Source organism: Pantherophis guttatus, chromosome 2 (genome assembly GCF_059756535.1).
Source record: "Pantherophis guttatus breed Tessera chromosome 2, ASM5975653v1, whole genome shotgun sequence".
NCBI lineage: Eukaryota > Metazoa > Chordata > Lepidosauria > Squamata > Colubridae > Pantherophis > Pantherophis guttatus.
In genome coordinates this window covers 112,714,213-112,732,804 of record NC_142064.1, presented here as the reverse complement: position 1 = coordinate 112,732,804, position 18,592 = coordinate 112,714,213, and the positions used below count along the sequence as shown (strand labels likewise).

At 40.0% G+C, this 18,592-nt stretch overlaps 1 protein-coding gene across 1 annotated transcript; it reads left to right on the top strand.

Annotated features, from left to right (window-relative positions):
- Positions 1-363: 363 nt before the first annotated feature.
- Positions 364-18,455, top strand: EPOR (erythropoietin receptor). The gene is made up of 8 exons (XM_034434538.3): positions 364-541; positions 5,151-5,292; positions 5,888-6,072; positions 7,051-7,202; positions 7,311-7,461; positions 14,873-14,960; positions 15,576-15,663; positions 16,795-18,455. Exons 1-8 carry the CDS (start codon positions 433-435, stop codon positions 17,368-17,370), a joined length of 1,491 nt encoding a protein of 496 aa, XP_034290429.1. The 5' UTR covers positions 364-432; the 3' UTR covers positions 17,371-18,455.
- The last annotated feature ends 137 nt before the right edge of the window (positions 18,456-18,592 follow it).

Below are 18,592 nucleotides of genomic sequence, written 5' to 3'. Positions count from 1 at the left end.
AATGCCTTTGGCACGGGATTGGAGATACACAGACCAGGGACAGATGGCTCCAAGAAGAATGATTGGGGAAAGTACGCAATTTTCAAGCTTTGGGGTGGACTAGAAGTATGCTGGGCCTGGAGTTTGACTTGTAGTTGCCATTGGGTTACAATGATTTTGACATAACCTTACTCTAAATGTAAGAAGATAGTACTCTTATCATGCACAGGAGAAATCCCTAGGGGGAGAGGGGGCTCCAATCTGCTTGCAGTTGCAGCAATTTGTTGTTGTTGCTTTGCCGCTACCTCTCTCAACCCAGAGCCCGCCCTCTTATCTGCAGCCTCCAGCTGTGGAGCAAAGACCCAGGCATCAGCTTCTGCAGTCAGTTACCAACTGGCAGAGCAGGTGAAAAGTCTTTTCTGGAAGAACGGCTGCCCTTACCCCCATCAAAGCATGGAGCAGGCCTGGAGATCCATTGCTGCCTTTTTGATCCTGGTGTTTTGGGCTTCTGGCTCACTTCAGGAGGGCCCTAGGAATCTTGGTGCATACTTCAACAGCAAAGGTACCCTTCTTGAGCAGGCTGGGCTAAGTGGGGCCAGTAAGGGCAAGGCAGAGGGAGGGAGGCAGGTGAGTGTCATCACAGGGTGTGAGGGTGGTGGCGGCAGAAGGAATGGAGAGTCAGAGGCACCATGTTGTCAAGAGGTGGCATCTGAGGCCAGCCTACCAGGGGTCTAACATGGTGTTTGTTTTTAGCACCTTTGAATTCATGCAGTCCATATTGGGCTAGAGCAGTGTTTCTCAACCTTGGCAACTTTAAGAGATGTAGACTTCAACTCTCAGAACTCCCAGCCAGCCATGCTGGGGCTTGACAAACATTGCTACTGAGAAGATTTTTTTTTTTTAAGAGTCACCCTATGCAAAATTGATTGAATAAAATCACATATAACTTGCCTTATCTGAAGTATGTCCGAAGTCTCTTTCTCTGTCATTTTATTTCTCTTACTATACTACTATTGACAAAGTAAGCCTGTACATTTTTGCCAGACAGAGGAGGAGAAGGAGGAGGAGGAAGAGAGCCATGTTAGTTTATGTAGCAAAAATCACGAGGGGTCAAGAGAGGAAAAGCCACTCTATGCATGGAATGACGTCAGCTGGAACTCATGAAAGTATGTGCCTTTTAATAACATATGCGAGTCAGAAAAGCTGCTACCAGACTTCCAAAAAGTTGGCAGTCTGTAAAATGGTTTCCTGCAACAAGGTTGCAGGGAACCATTTTGGTCTCTTTTCAGTCTGAGAGCAGTTTCTTGTAAGGCCACATGGATCTGAAAAATCCCTCCCTGTGCAGGTTAAATCCCACTGCAGTTAACACGGAGGAAGGGAAAACAGCCAAAGTGGCCCAAGAGAGGAAACTTCTGAGAGATACTTCTGTTAAGGAGCAGAGATAAACAGTGCTCTGTGGCATCAAACGGATGATCCCTGGGGACCGACTGGCACAACCCAAGCCTTCCATGCTTTGATATTCCAAAGCTGGCAACTTTGCGGCAGCCTTTCAGATTTAACTTAGCACTTTTCTGGCAGTGCTAAAAGCCAGGCTGGCTACAGGCTTTAAGAGATGTTTTCTCGGGAGAACATCAAGTCAGAAAAGGCTGATGCTCAGTTATAGCCATTTAAGCAAGAGTGGCGGGAGAGAGGGATTACAAAGAGACATTACGCAAAGTGACAGAGATCCTTAGTAGCATCTACAATATTTTTTGGCATGTGTTGCATACATCAGCAAAAGCAGATATAAGAGCCCAAGCATATTATCACCATATACTTCCCACTTCAAGATGGTTTCTCCCTGCTATGGTAATCTTAAAATTCTGAAATCCAAAAATATTCATTTATATAAAGATAATAGAAAAAGTGCTGTCTAATTTTTATTTCATTTTACCTATATGGTCATGGATTGACAGTTAGACATATGGAATTTATAACATGGAGCAAATGCTTACTTTAAAAAAGATTTCACCCTGACCATAGAAGAACATGACTTGTTACATAAATATCCAGAACTCATTATGATTGAATGTAATCATAGGTTATGAAGCACATGTGATTTGTCTCACTGTATGCATTTGTGTATGTAAGGATCTTTCACAATTTAATTTCCTGATGACAACATCCAGCGAGGACTTGTAATAAAAAATAAATCCTGACAAGATCTAGCTCTGCTAATAAAGCAAGTCTTTGTGTTACTTTAAACTCTGCTTGAGTTTACATTGTAGGCTGCAAAGTATCATGGGTTGAATAATTCAGAGTACACTCTCTTGTTTAAACCAAAGATTCCACTGAAGATAGCCTCAAATCATATGATCCTAATCTAACAGTAGGAAATGAAGGTACTTTTTCAACTGGTGAGCATGTGCTACTTCAGCATCTTCTTTTCAAGTACGTTGTGCATTGCAATAGGGCACAGGAATTGCCCCATAGAGACCTTTGAAAAATTGCCTCAAAGCATGCAGATTCCTTGCCAAGGAATTAAGAACTTGTTTCTAATCAAAGGGATATTCTCACTGTATCCTGTTCTGTCTTGTCCTCTCTCTAGCAAATACTTTTCTAAATACCGTTATCTATGAGACTCTTCACAAGTCTTCTCTCTTACATCTGTTTTCTCTAGAATGGACTTATTGTGCCTAAATTCCCACCTTTTAATCCTCCACTCCCACTTCAAGTATACTCTCTAAGAGTGCTTGACCTTTTTCTTGGGGATGTTTTCATCAGTGTGCATGTGCGTGCATGTGTGTGTTTGATTTGTTTGATTCTCCAGGCTGAATTCAAAGACAATAAGCTACCCAAAAGAAGCCTTTTGCCCAAATCCGATTCATTTAAAAAGAACTAAAGTGCCTAGCTTCTAGAGAAATCCATGTAGAAACTTGGGGCACAAATACTGTCACATACTCTGTTGCATCTCTGGAGACCTGTTGTTTCCTCCCATCTCCCACCAATAGCCCCATGCTATAACTGGTTAAGAAATTATAGTCAAATCTTGCTAACAAGTTCAGCAGTCCTAGAAGAAAATACTCACCTGGACTTATTTAATTTCTAGCATGTATATTAGCCTTACTTACGCTTATGCAGGTTATTTCATAGAATTGTATACAGGAAAGCATGAGAAATGTAAAAAAAAAGCAAAAGAAATCCAAATGCTATGTGCAGATTCCTTACTATTTGTATTCATTTATTTACTGTATTTCTATGTTTAACTGAACCTTTTGGTTGATGTGAATTTACCTATGGCAGGAACAGAAAGCAGGGACAGAGTCCCTTATCTCAGGAAACACATGTCAGATGGAGATGGTTGTTATAGAAGTGTATGTGTGTGTGTGTAGGCATATGTACTCATAAGGAAGCAGAGTCCTACAATGCATACAGTATTGTGGATCATGTGATTCTGGCAAACAATATATTGTTTTAATGATCCACTGCCACCAGCTAGAATCCCAAACACATTGCTATATATCCCTGAGATATACATATTGCTGAAGAAATTGAAAGAAAGGAAAATTGCAGCCAAGACTCTACCCTATAATTTCTGTTTGGGCAGAAAAGCTTTTATTTTCTTTAGTCTTAGCCCAACTAGGAACTTATTTCAGCCAGAAAGAGAAGAAATTTAAGTAGATCAAAGTTTGCTATGACACCCCCTGCAAGCTGCAAGAGACTTTTGACTGGGATTTTGAACCAAACTCATCTGCAGCCTATAACTTTAAAAAGGGACTGCACTACCGGGTTACTGTAAAGTGATTTCTCAATCCAGCCTTATAATGTTTTACACTGGATGCTATTGTATGCTGTATGTTATTGTACTGTATGCTCACAGTTCAACCTACATTTGGAAAGGAAGACAATAAACAGTATTTGCAGAGCTACTATAAACTAGTTTTCAACTTCAGTCCAACCCACAGAAGGCTACCACCAGGAATCTATGAAGTACAATACTGCAGGGCTCTCAAGGTTGAGCTGCAGAGATCAGGCGGCCACTAGAAAGCCTGGGAGAGAGACAAAAACCTGTTAGAGATTTCTCTCTCTGTTAACCCCTAATACTTTAGCTGTTTGGGGTTTTTCAGCCTATATCCAGTAGCACTAGCCTTAATGCTATTAAGCTGCTTTCTCCCAAGCATATAGGGAGTGCATTTCTCTGGAATCATATATTAGCAGAATTGCAGTTCATAGTAAATAAGTGTTGGATTAGAAACAGCAGGAAGTATCCCCCTCCCTTTTATGTCTTTCTGAATGTGTTTGTGGGACACAGTCTTGTACACTGAATTTCTTTAGGGTTTTTTTTTTGAACAGTTCACACTTCGGTCCCTAGAGCATTTTAAAATAACTTCTCATGATGAATGTGGATGTGACCTAACAAGCCATAATGTGATATTTTCTTCATTTTTTACAAATCTTTGTAACTTACCAGGGGTGGGTTTCAAAACCTGTCGCTACCAGTTCGGTCATAGGCGTGCACGCCCACAACCGAACCAACAGCAACCCACCACTGTAACTTACGTAGTTTCTTACATTTCCAGTCATTCCATTTCAAATAACCAACTTATTTCTTCTGACTTAAATCAATTAATGCTACCAGTTTTGAGCTGTTTGTTTGTTTGTGTTTTGTTTTGTTTTTGCCTGAGGCTTTACTTAATTGGGGGAACATATCAGATTGGCATAATTAGCAAACACCCCACAGCATTCTTTTGTGTGACCTTCAGAAGATACAATTTTGCTGCCTAGTGATTAGATAGGGATGGTTGTGTTCAGAGGCGGGTTTCAGCAGGTTCTGACCAGTTCTGGAGAACCGGTAGCAGAAATTTTGAGTAGTTTGGAGTAAAAATTCTGACTGGTCTATCTATCTATCTGGCCTCTATCTATTCTCTGCCTCCCAAGTCCCAGCTGATCGGGAGGAAATGGGGATTTTGTAGTATCCTTTCCCCAGAGTGGGGTGGGAATGGAGATTTTACAGTATCCTTCCCCTGCCAGACCCACCAAGCCACACCCACCAAGCCATGCCATGCCCACCAAGCCACACCCACAGAACCGGTAGTAAAAATATTTGAAACCCACCACTGGTTGTGTTGTGATCCCTGCTGTCCCATATCAGTCAGTAACACTAAACTTGTGTCTCTCTGCTTTGCATCCAGTTGCACGCCTGATGACAGAAGAGCTCTTGAACCCCAAGTGCTTCACCCAGCAGCTAGAAGATCTGGCCTGTTTCTGGGAAATATCAGATCTTCTGAAGGAACCAAAAAACCAGAGCATGTACAGTTTTTGCTACAAGTTTGAGTAAGTGGTTTATACATTGTAGTAAAGTCAGCCTGTCTCAGGCCATGGTCTCATTCCAAATGTTTTTCTTAAGAATGTCAAGTGCTATTTTGTTGTCTTAAATCCACTTAGCCCTGACCAAGCCACTTCTTGCCCCATGTGACTCTGATCCCTTCCTGTGATCTGTACTTCCTGTCACATCAGACCTATTTTCATCTTAATATAGGGAACAGACTAGTATGTCAGCTAAGTCTCAGCTAAGTCAGCTAAGTCTCAGTTTGATGAATCCTTTGCTAGAGATTCAGGAGAAAAGCCCCAATTAGGAGTTGTAAAATGAGGAAGAGTTCACATGTGAATTTGAAACAACCAACTAGGTCCTCATTAAAATACTTGTTGGTGTCAGTCCCATGCTTTAACTAATACTGACAGGGAGCTTTTAAAAAGTCAAATAGCAAAAATTATGTAGTAGCAGTCAACTTTCCAACCTCAAAACTGGAAATCTATCCTCTTGCTTTGACTCTGTGTCTTCTGCTGGGAACAATGGAAGAGTGGGGAAACCCCTTCATAATAGTTTCCTCCCAAGATTAATCCTATTTTGCCCCTTGATTTCACCCAGGGAAGACAACTTCCTGAAGTCCTGTAATTTGACTGTGGAGAACACATCCAGGAATACAACACTCTATACCTGCTTCTTTCAAAGGCAGGATATCTCAGCTTTCAGCCCCCTGGAGATCAAAGTCTTTGAAGGGCTGTCCTCTAACAACACCCTTTACACCAGAACAATATATGTGGAAAGACTTGGTAAGTCCTCTGCAAATGGCTGTGTGTCTTTTTGTTTGTCTGTCTGTCTATGTGTATGTTTGTGTGTGTTGGAGTCTAATCCCTTTCTAACCCAGAAATAGAAAGAATCCATATTCAGTGCATTCAAAACTTGGTGGCAAGACTAGTGGCATCCTATTCAGGTTTGTCCTCATACAATAGACACATGCTGCAGAATATGGAAAGGGGAAAAAACATTTTTCCCACAAGTGAATGCCAAGCCGAGCTTCCCATTGTTTGCAAACAGGAGCTTCCAGAATTATTTATCTATTAGATGGATCTCCCACATTTTTTCCAGGAGCTCATTTTTTTCCTCAGCTCAGCTATTTCTTCTTTCTTCTCTTGGAATATTTTTGTTACAAGAAAAAGGAATAAATAATAGGAAAGCATGATAGGGTTACAACTGAAAGATGATGATATGACTATTTGGAAACACCTTTAAGTGCTTTATCTTTCAAGGGACTAAATTTTCTTAAATTTTGCTTGTAAGAGAGCCCTTATTACCCTATTGTATAATCAGGCAAATCAAACTTTCCCATCTGTTTGTCTCCTTATCAAGAAAAGGTTCAGTGATTGAATATTCATATATCAGGTAGCTATTAAATGAACCAACACACTCTGGTGGGAAAAACTCAATACAGTAGATTAATTTCCTGTATCACACTAAGATATTGGCTTAGGTTTGGGTTTATTTTGTTATGTTTTGATCACAAGACATCCATGTTCATTCAGCATGACAACGTGACCCATGAAGGTATCCTGAACTTCCCATTGTCCTAAACAGTATATCTGTGTTAGGGGGGTATGCTAGAGGGACATTTCTTGAGGAAATGCATCTAGAAATTGTGGTCTGTCCTAGATGGGAAATAGGAGCTGCAGGGCCACTGCCTGATGTATCTGCTGAACTGGAGAAACGAAGGTTGCTTGCCTGTTCTCACCCTCTTCTTCCTTTGTCCCAAGTTTTCCTGGACCCCCCCTCTAACCTGACAGTGCAGTTTATGGAGTCCTCTGGTCAGCTGAATGTGAGCTGGCAATCACCCCCCATTGCATACATGGAAAACAGTATCCGCTATGAAGTGTCTGTCTCCCCTGAGGGCTACAGACCCCGACGGGTAAGTCTCTGACCTTTTGTTTCTTGACTCTAATAACACCCCCCACCCCGCCGCCGCCACACACTTTCTTTCCTCCTCCTTACTCAGTTTTTATCCTCCTCTCCTCAGGTGGAAAGTACCAGTGGGCAGACATATTACCTCCTGAATCTCAAAGGGGGCACTCACTACACTTTGGCTGTTCGGGCCAAGCCTAATGGAGTCAGCTATGATGGCTATTGGAGTGAGTGGTCACAGGAAGTATCAGTGGCAATACCAAATGGCAAGTGTCCCATTTATTTGTGGTGTTAAATGTTGACTACCCAATGCCACCATTTTCTGGAGAGCTCACACTCAGAATGATAAAACGCATTCTAGACACCATCAACCACAATGAAGCATCTTGGGGTTCTAATAGCTACACACTCTGCTCAATAATTGGGTCCACACTATTATGGCAGAAATAAATTATTTTCTTATCGAGGTCCCTATAAACATAAAAAGTTCCTCCAACTCAGGAGGAAGAAACACAGATCTTCCCCCCACCCACCCACCAAAGCAAGTGATTTGGGGGTGGGAAGAATATCAAAACTATTCAATTCTCTGTGATTCTCTGTAATTCTATTGCGATCAATTACTTTCTGCTACTGTACTGCTATTTCAGGCACAAAGTAACTGAAATAGTAACTCTGTCTCGGTTGCATTTTGATTTCAGGAAGAGGGCATATGAAAACCTCGCTTATTGTGATATTACTCAGGATTGCCATTTCCACATTTTGTTAATAGTGGGAAAACAGGCATATTGGCTGCATGAGGGCTGGGCAAAGAAAGCTTTTAGTATTGCCACAGGTGAAATAAAAATAAAAACTGGAGCATAGATCAGTATTGCCAAAATACTCCTTGCTATCAAAATATAGATATATCCAACTTGCCATTCAAAACTAATTAAAAGAAGCTCAAGCAATCAAGGCTACTATTTTAGCCACTGGAGGCAAACATTAGAATCATGTGGATTTCCAGACAGTGAAGCTGACCTTTTAGATCAAGTGCAAACTTCCTAACTAAACACACAGTAGCTGAGTCCTACATTTCTTCTCTTGAAGGACATAATACCTAGACCCGTGCTGCATAGTGGTCTCAGTGGTAAACACTGAGAAGCTTTCCTTTCCCTGCATTCTGATAAGACCAGCTTTTCCTTCCATTGCTATGACAGTGGCTTGAATATGCATTTCTCTTATACTTTTCATTGGTCGGACTACCTACCAGATCCTCTTCCTTCATTTGTTCATTCTCTAGAATGGAAAAATATACAAAAATACAAACTATGTGGTGCTTGCTTTTGGCAAAGTACCAACCTCCTGTTTCAGGAGTAAGGAACCAAAAAACCTTTCCCTCCCTTTTGTATTATTTATTTATTTATTTATTATTTATTATTCAAATTTCTATACCGCCCTTCTCATTTCCGACTCAGGGCGGTGAACAGCCAAGATAAAAACATCTATACAAACATCACAGTTAAAAATAAAGTTAAAATAATTTATAAATTTGGCCCATAATTTAAAACTTGTCAATTAAAATCAATATTAAAATTTTAAAACTAACCCTAAAATCAAGACAGACCGGCTAACTGAAAAAAATAAGTTTTTAGGGCCCGACGAAAGATCCAAAGGTCAGAGATCACTCGTATCTCTGGGGGTAGATTGTTCCATAGGGTAGGTGCCACCACAGAGAAGGCTCTCCTCCTGGGGGTCGCCAGCTGGCATTGTCTGGCCGACGGCACCATGAGGAGGCCCTCTCTGTGGGAGCGAACCGGCCGGTGGGAGGCTATTGGTGGCAGAAGGCGGTCCCGTAAGTACCCTGGCCCAAAGCCATGGAGCGCTTTGAAGGTGATCACCAACACCTTGAAGCGCACCCGGAAGTCCACCGGAAGCCAATGCAGCTCGCGCAGGAGAGGAGTCACATGGGAGCGCCCCATCGCTCCCATAATCCCCTGCGCAGCCGCATTCTGCACCAGTTGGAGCCTCCAGGTGTACCCCAAGGGGAGCCCCATGTAGAGAGCGTTACAATAGTCCAGACGAGAAGTGACGAGTGCTTGAGTGACCGTGCGTAGGGAGTCCCGGTCCAGAAAGGGGCGCAACTGGCATATCAGGCAAACCTGACAAAAAACACCCCTGGCCACGGCTGTCATATGCCCTTCTAAAGACAGCCGCGCATCCAGGAGGACACCCAAATTGCGGGCCCTCTCTGTGGGGGCCAATGATTCGCCCCCAATAACCAGCGATGCATCAGCTGGCTATACCGGGATGCCGGCAGCCACAGCCACTCGGTCTTGGAAGGGTTGAGTCGAAGCCTGTTTCTCCCCATCCAGACCCGCACGGCCTCCAGGCACTGGGACATCACTTCCAAGGCATCGTTGGGATGGTCTGGGGTGGAAATGTACAGCTGAGTATCATCAGCGTATTGATGGAACTCCACCCCAAAACCATGGATGATCTCACCCAGCGGCTTCACATAAATGTTGAACAGGAGGGGCGAGAGGACTGACCCTTGCGGCACCCCACAAACAAGGCGCCTTGGGGTCGACCGCTGCTCCCCTGTCAACACGGATTGCGACCAGTCAGAGAGATAGGAGGAGAACCACCGCAAAACGGTGCCCCCCACTCCCAGTCCCCCCAGCCGGCGCAACATGATACCATGGTCGATGGTATCAAAAGCCGCTGAGAGGTCTAATAGGACCAGGATAGAGGAATAACCCCTATCCCGGGCCCTCCAGAGATCAGGTATTAACCAAACAGGGAGCGCTACATGTCTTTCACAGAGGGCGGAAAGCTCTGGGGAGACAGGAATCAGATAAGCTATGTGGGTTGTTTTTTTTTAAAAAAAAATCCTCAATCAATCAGAGTTGGAAGGGACCTTGGAGGTCTTCTAGTCCAACCCCCTTACTGAAACAGCCTATACCATTTCAGATAAGTGTTTGTCCAGTCTTTTCTTAAAACCTCCAGTGATGAATCTTTGAAGGCAAGCTGTTCCACTAGTTAATTGTTCTCACTGTTAGGAAGTGTCTCCTTAATTCCAAGTTGCTACTGTCCTTAGTTTCCATCCACTGTTTCTTGTCCTGCTCTCTGGTGCTTTGGAAAATAAGTTGACCCCTTTCTTTTTTGTGGCAGCCCCTCAAATACTGGAATACTGCTATCCTGTCTCCCCAGTCCTTCTTTTCTCTAGATTGGCCATAGCCAATTTCTGCAACCATATGTTTTAGTCTCCAGGCCTTTAATAATCTTAGTTGCTCGTTTGCATTTTTTCCAAAGTCTCAACATCATGTTTGTAATGTGGTGACCAAAACTGGATGTGTATTCCAGGTGTGGTCTTACTGAGGATTTATAAAGCAGTACTAATAATTCACATGACTTTGATTCTAAGCCTCGGTTTATAATATATATATAATTGCCCTATTACATGGAATTAGGCTAAACATACCATCAAACCAACTTTACTTTAATTATAGTCAATGATCAGCTCAATAAAAAGAAAAGAAACATGCAGAAACTGTTACCAAATCCAGGAAAGACAGTGTAAATGTCACATAAAACAAAAACCAGAGTAAAAGAGGTATGGAATAAACTATAGTAAAACAATATATAGCACAAGATAAAATAGAAAGGAAGAGCAAAGAGACTTCATAATCTCATCAAGATTAGAACATCATGCAACAGAGGAAGTCCCACTGGTATAGGTTAATATGGATGAGAGAATTACAAGTAACCCTTGACTTATAACCACAACTGGCACCATATCTGTTGCTGAACAAGGTAGTTGTTAAGTGAGTCATGCCTGCTTTTACAGCCTTTTTGCTATGGTTGCTAAGTGAATCACTGCAGTTGTTAAATGAATCATACATTTGTTAAGTGAAACTGGCTACCCTCATTGACTTGGCTTGTTGGAAACCATCCAGGAAGGTTGCAAATGGCGATGACTCCAGGACACTGCAACCATTGCAAATACATGCCAGTTACCAAGCTCCCAAAGTATGACTATGGGGATGCTATGTTGGTCATAAGTGTGAGGACCTGTCATAAGACACTTTTTAGTGCCATTGTAACTTCAAATGATCACCAAATAAATGGTTTTAAGTTAGAGACTACATGCAGTGAATTAAAGCATAGAAAATCTCCAATGAAAACAAAAGAATCAACCTGAGCTGTGGCACAAAGTCATCTACATGTGAGACATGCTGCATTTGTAGATCTAGTCATTTGTCAGACCAAGTCTCAGTCACCAAGTCTCAGTCACCACCATTCACAAATTGGTGGATGGCTTCCTGCCAGTTACGGCATGGCATGTGATATTCATAATCTTTGGAGAGTTTGTACAAATACATGATTCACACGTCTGTATTTTTATCCACTGTTTTAATTTTCTACTATCTTGAAATGGGTGGGTTGTAAGAGAAAAACTAAGGTAATCAATTGACCAAGTGCTGATAAACAACAAGCTTAATTCAAGAAAAGGATGTGTATCTTTCAGTAAGTAGCATATTCTTTTTTGCCCAACCTAGCCCCAATTAAATCCTCATTGGGGATGGATCGCATTTATCTTTTAGGAGGTTATGGCACTGCAAAATTTGAGAATCCCCAGTAGATGGTATCCAGGTTGCAAGGTCATAAATATTTGCTCCCCAGGGAACTCATTCAGAAGGACCTTCAGCTAAGAATTGTACAGTTCTGTCTGGGTCTGGTTCAGATAGATTTGTCAAGCAATAGCTTTACAAATCATCATGCATAAAGATATTAGATATATTAGATGCCTGGGTGAATGCTATGTGTGCAATGTGAAATTAACTTCATAGTTTTATGTGGTTTTTATGTGAGTTTAATTAACAAAAGATAATGCCTCAATTAAAAAAAATACTGAGTATTTAAGACCTCAGAGAGAAACATGTTCTCTCTGTCAGGAAATTTGATGGCATACATAAAAAATTCTTAAGTGTGTTCAGGAAAACAATAAGGTAATACTAAATAAAACATACTGGTATATGTAAGAGGATGCAACACAATTTCATGCAAGATTCTTGGCTAGTTTCCTTACCTTTTCATTGCCAACAAGGTTTTCTGTCAAACTCCTTTGTAAGACTGGTGCCTAAGCTATGCATAGGACACAGGCATGAAATTTAAAAAGAAAGACATGTTCTTCTGCAGTACAGCTATAAAGGCTTTCATTTTCCTGACTCAGTATAGAGACATGATGCTATATAGACTGATGCTATATTGCTCTGGCTAGAAAGAGGAAATAGCAATTCCTGCCTCTCACCAGGAAATTATTAATTAAAGGGGCAATAGCTAGAAGAAATTGAATAGGATTTAGCAATCCCTCATTGGCAGGCTTTTAAAAGAATAGGCATTCAGACTGAAAGCACTTGATAGACTGCATAAACTAATTACATTTATAAATATGATTTTTCTGTTAATATGAGCAAAGTCAAAACCAGTAATTGCAACAGAGACTAGTTTTAACAACTGTACTATGTCACAGGTAATACAATATACATTCAGAATTCTGATTGTTTTTGTTTTATCTTTGTTAATTTTAAGGCCTGAAGACAGTATTGAAATGAACATCTCCAGCTCCATAAAAAAATTACGTTCTGCTATTATTAAGACATTTCTGTTAAGATAATGTCATCTTTTATTAGCTGTTTTTTAAGCGATCAACGTTTTGTTTACTACACGTATTGTTTTAGAAGCGATTTTAGGATTATTCCTGAAGATTTCTAGAAAATAAAGACATTGTGTCTTGTGCTTGTATTCAAATAGAATAACTTTGAAATGTGACTTTTAGTCTATAGTCTTGTAACTGAGCAGTTACTAATAGCTTCTATCAAAATTTCTCCCAAGTTAAAAACATTAATGCTTCAAAAAGGAAAGACCAATGTTCTGAAAACATTTTCAGCATTCAAAATGTAATAAATTATCTTATTTTATTCCACTATATAAAAAGTAGCGTTTATGATTTCTATACATTATCCTTTAACTATCTCATGGATACAGGCATCAAAATCATTTTCTATGACTCAACTGTTCTCTATTTGCTTTCATTTTTCATCTCATTTTCCTTTTCTTTCAGAGTCCATTTTCATAACCGCCATTTGTACTTTGAGTGCTACATTTAGATAATTGCTGACATGGCAATGCCTATTTTTTCACATTTCAAAATGAGCTAAATCTGCCTCTGTTGCTACACTTGGAAGTATCCATTTCTTCCATGAAAGAATCTCTCCAAAGTAGGATTTTTTAAACTGAGCTTGATTCCTGGAACCATGAGGTTCTGCAAGAAAGAGTTCCATGTAAGGATACAGACCAAAACAAAAAAATAGAAAAACAAAACCCCAACTCCTAAAAAGGCCATTTGAGCGATCAGAGACATCCATAATAATTTTTAAGGAAAGGTAATCATATTTCAGTCATTGAACATTGATTGGTCTGGTTAGAACATTAGCCTTCCAAGTAATTGTGGAATTCAATTTTTAATTTTTTTGTACTTTGGAAAAATGCATGTACAATAAATAATTTGTTTTTACATTTATGTGTGCGGGTAGTTTCTGATACAGTAGGTGGAACATTCATTTTTGGAAATTTAAATTGCTATAACATATACATTTTCATAAAGGAATTAAACAAGCACATATTTTGTTTTATTGCCATTTTTCTATCATTCGAGCTCTACCTCTTGATCAGCGGTTCCAAGTATTAAACAAATCAAAACATTTTTCAGCTTGAAAAGAGATTGAAAAACTTTGCTCCAGAATCTTTCTCTGAGCCCCAGAGCTCCTAAATTCTTCCAATCTTGGTCCACTTATTCATTTAGAATAACCAAAGTGTGCCTCTGCCAGTGTATTCCTGTATTGCCTCTTTCTTGCTATTTGTTTATTGGCATGTACGCTGAATTATTGTCTTTAACTCTCTGCCAAAATTAAATACTATGAAAGATTTCCAGAAGAATAATACTTTAATGCAGAGGCAAGGATTGCACTTTTACCACACTATTAATATTTTGTTAGAATTTGGCATTAAATATGGATTAATGCCAAATTATATACCTGTTAATTTGAGAAAAAATGAATTTCAACAACTGTAGAATCAGGCTAAAATTGACAGTGAAGGGGGTCTGAATATTTTCTGAATGCACACACACACACACACTTTGAGAAATGCACTTTAAAAACTTATTTGCTTCATTATTTGATCCAAAAGATTTATTCATTCACACTACCAGTTCAATTACAACCTTCAGGAAGACATTAGGAATGATGGTGTCACAGAAAAATACATTTTGAGCATGGATTTGACTATTTAAAATGCAGTGACAACCACCATCACCACAACTTGATTCCACAGATTCTAACATGGTGATCCAATTAAAATAGTGTTCTAGTTAATTTTCAGTATTTAATCATCATGGTTCACTTTTGAAAAACTATATAGTTGATTACAATCCAGAAAAAGTATCAGTATATATTGGTGGATCATCTTTCAAAATTTGCTGCTATTTCAGTTTATGCAATTTCTTCACTAGCTACTATCTAATCAATACTGTGGTTTTATAATGTGGTCAGATCCCTCCAGTGATGATAATTAATTAAGAAATATAACCTTTTTAGAGTAACTTTACCTAGCCTAATCCGATTTTCTTTCTTGTAGATCTGGACCCACTCATTCTGATACTCTCTGCCATTTTAATTGTGATTATCTTGCTTTTGGCTTTCATCACCCTGATGTCTAACCGCAGGTACAGCTCTGTCATATTGAGAAGCCAGTGTTCTTCTCCCGTTGAAATCAATCAAATGAATATTTTCCTTCTTTATTCCAGAGTTATGGATTGAGGCAATATAAGAGCATTTCTAGACTTAGCTGTAGTACAGATACCCTTGACTAATGACCACAATTAAGCCCAAAACTTTGGTTGCTAAGCAAGGCAGTTGTTAAGTGAGTTTTGCCCTATTTTATGACCATCTTTGCCATAGTTCTTAAGTGAACCACTACAGTTGTTAAGTGAATTACACAGTCATTAAGTGAATCCAGTTTCCCCAATGACTTTGCTTGTTGGAAGCTACTGGGAAGGTTGTAAATGGTGATCACACGACCCCAGAACAGTGCAACTGTCTTAAATACATGTCAGTTACCAAGTGCCCATATTTTTATCACATGATCATGGGGATGCTACAATGGTCTTAAGTGTGAAAAATGGTCATTTTTTTCCCAGTATCATTGTAACTTCGAATGGTCACTAAATGACTGGTTGTATGTCGTAGACTACCTACAGTATACTAAGCATGAAGGGTGGGGAGAAGTGCTTTCATATTTGTTTTAAATAGTGTTCTTCTGTCCTACTATTTTTCACCAGATTTTTGAAAAAGAAGATCTGGCCTGTCATACCGTCCCCTGAGCATGAATTCAAAGATCTTTTCACCATCTACAAAGGCAACTTCCAGGTATTGTTCTGCCTGTCCTTCCTAATCTATTTTCTCCTAGTCTCATTAAAGCAAAGATCACTATAGTGGTGTTCTTAAGAGCACTCAAGTTACATTCTTAATTCTAAATGAAGGAACAATTGGTGGCCAAACACTTTCAATCAGAGGGTATCAAAAAGGACAATTAGGAATAAGCATTTAAAAGAATTTAAATGGGGCAAGGAATTTGGAAATTTAAGCACTAGAATTGATCCATATGGCATTAGGATGCTATGAAAAATCCTCCAACATGTAGAGAGCAATATCTTGTCCATTTTGTTGACTCTGATGAAAAACTACATTAAAATATATGTTCATGTGCATGCATTTGTATGCCAGCGCATTGGAGTGAAACTGTACACTCATAAAATATATTCCCTTTGTATGGGAATCTGAAAAATGACAAGGACTAACAATAGTTTTAAAACACATTTCTTCTAATGTCCCATTATCCAAATTGGGATCCAGATTCACTAGAAAACAAAGACCATGTCTGAAAAATAAAGCCCATTAAAGCATGTGCAAATATTTGATTAATATACAGAATAAAAATAGTCTGGACCAATTGGTATGTTTCCCAATAGTGCCACGCTCTCTGAAAAGAATTGTAAATCTGAAGCATTTGAAACTTTTCAGCAATAATTGACAACTTATTCGATAAGCCATTAATGACCTATTAGAACAGACAAGAGTACATAAAAGACAGTGAAAGCTATTTAAAATGAGGTCTATTAACAATAGGCATAGGGGGAAGGCATTACATATTTTGATCCTGGCCACCTGTTTGACATGCCTGTTTGTGGGGCCAAAGAATCCTAATGAAAAATAAATATTGGCACCCTATAGGAAAATGAAGGTGGGGCTTAGGAGCTCTGTTGAATGTTCAGGATTCAACATATTCTCGTTATTGGCAGCTGTACAAAGCTAGCTTGATATAAAATGTTTGGGAACGTGTATGCTTATGCAATAAAGTGAAAATCCAAAGAAATTCATATAATGGGATACAGAAAAAGGAAATACAAAGACACTGGCGAAAAAAATTAATTCAAAAGAGGGAGAGAAGGGAATGTTTCTCATCCTATTCCTTGACATAGACATTTCCCTTTTTTGCAGTTGTGGTTGGGCCATCAGAGCACTTACCCGTGGTGGAGCCAGAATACCCACTATCTGGAGGAGCAGCCATTTTTGGTGGAATTATTATCCGAATGTGATACTCACAAAGTGGACAACCCTCCTCTTCCTCCTCCCCTTCCCCCCAAGCGCTGCTCTGTAGTGGAGCTCCCTTATGCTCCAGAACTGTCCCTGGATGATTACCTAGTACTGGATAAAAATGTGATGCCGTGCTGCTTAGGAGGAAACGGCTCCCCATTTTTGCTGGGTAGGCACAGCAGCGAGGATTCAGACCTGGTGCTGGCTGAAGAAGCAAGAATTACAGAGCCCAGCCAAGCTTCTTCTAGCTTTGAGTACACTGTGTTTGATCCCAGTTCCGAAAGTCTTTCTCCACAAGGGCATCAGGCAGAACTTCAGTTCAAAAGCAGCTACCAGATGGTCTCCGACTCAGGGATCTCTGCTGACTACAGCCTGGTGGACTCCACTGCTGGCCCCACCAGTCTTTACACCAACCTCTGTGATAGGGCACCACCACCGCCGCCACCACCTTTTCTGCCTACCTACATTGCATGTTCATAGCTTTGACAAGCATGGAACCCGTCGAAAACCAGAAAAACTGAAGCAGAAAAGGTACTAGCCCAGCTGTCCCGTACCATGTTTGCTCTTCCCAGGAGAAAAAGCTGCAGTAGTGGGAAAGCCATGGATCACCATAACAGCTCTGGTTGGTCAAGCTGCTTCTATAGGAGGAAAAGTGGTTTACAAAAGGGATGGGAAAGATTGGATAAAAGGCAGGCAGCATAATTGCCTTCATGATTATGCACTGAAACTATTGGCATTACTTTTGACCACGACCTTGTGCTCATACAAACAAACCTATGAAATTGTTAAGAAACATTTGCGGGTGGGAGTGGCATAGGGTAGCAGCTTTCCAGCCAGCTGTAACTAACAGCCCCAATACTCCCTATCGAGATTGGATGGCATTCTCTGTATGTCATCTCAAAGAGTAAGGAGAGGAATGAACAGTTTTCTTTGGTTCTGTCTTTGCCTAAGTTCTTGGGTGAGACTAATTATTATTATTTTTTTAAAATGAAAAATCTATTTTCATGATCTTTTATAAAAACAAATGTTTTAAATATACGAACTGGGCCTGGGTCAGGAGATTGCAGGATTTTTTCGAGCACCAGGAAAGGAGCAAAATTCAGGGACTGGAGCAAGGATTCTTACAAATTCAGGATGTCTGGAGTCTCAGTTCAACTGCAATTCACTCAATGGCTTTTGCTTCCCCATCTACAAAAACTGGCTAAAATGCTAAGGAAATATCTGATAGACAAGATGACCCAATTATCAGATTTTTGGAGCACTGCTTTGGTATTCCACCAGCTGTTTACTGTCACTGTGCATGGATTGTAAAGAAAATTACTGTTATTTGTCCTCTTAAGGATGACTTGTGATTCTCATGCTCCTCTAGGCAAGTCCCTTGTGTTGAGTTCCTTCAAAATCAGCACACTGGATTGAAATCACAGGTGTTTCAGACCAAGACTTTAATTTAAATGTCATTGACATGCCTACATAGTATTTTTTGTAATTATTATAGTAATTTAAAGTGGAAATGTGTGTATGTTTAACTTAGATCTTTAAAAATAAATAAAGGTCCTTGTATTCTAACTCACTTGAGAGAATTGAAAGAGGATACTACTTTATCATCCTACATTTGTTACAGTGCTTTCTCATTCCTTCTCCCAGCCCTTATTACTTTATATGGTTAAATTTGATTTGCATCACATAGCTGATGAACATGTGA

What these genes read in the sequence shown, in the direction of transcription:
- EPOR (XM_034434538.3), top strand. Translation starts at nt 433, where the DNA reads ATGGAGCAGGCCTGGAGATCCATTGCTGCCTTTTTGATCCTGGTGTTT. An exon ending in TGCATACTTCAACAGCAAAG is followed by an intron (nt 542 to 5,150) that starts GTACCCTTCTTG and finishes CTTTGCATCCAG; the next exon opens with TTGCACGCCTGATGACAGAA. An exon ending in ACCCTGATGTCTAACCGCAG is followed by an intron (nt 14,961 to 15,575) that starts GTACAGCTCTGT and finishes ATTTTTCACCAG; the next exon opens with ATTTTTGAAAAAGAAGATCT.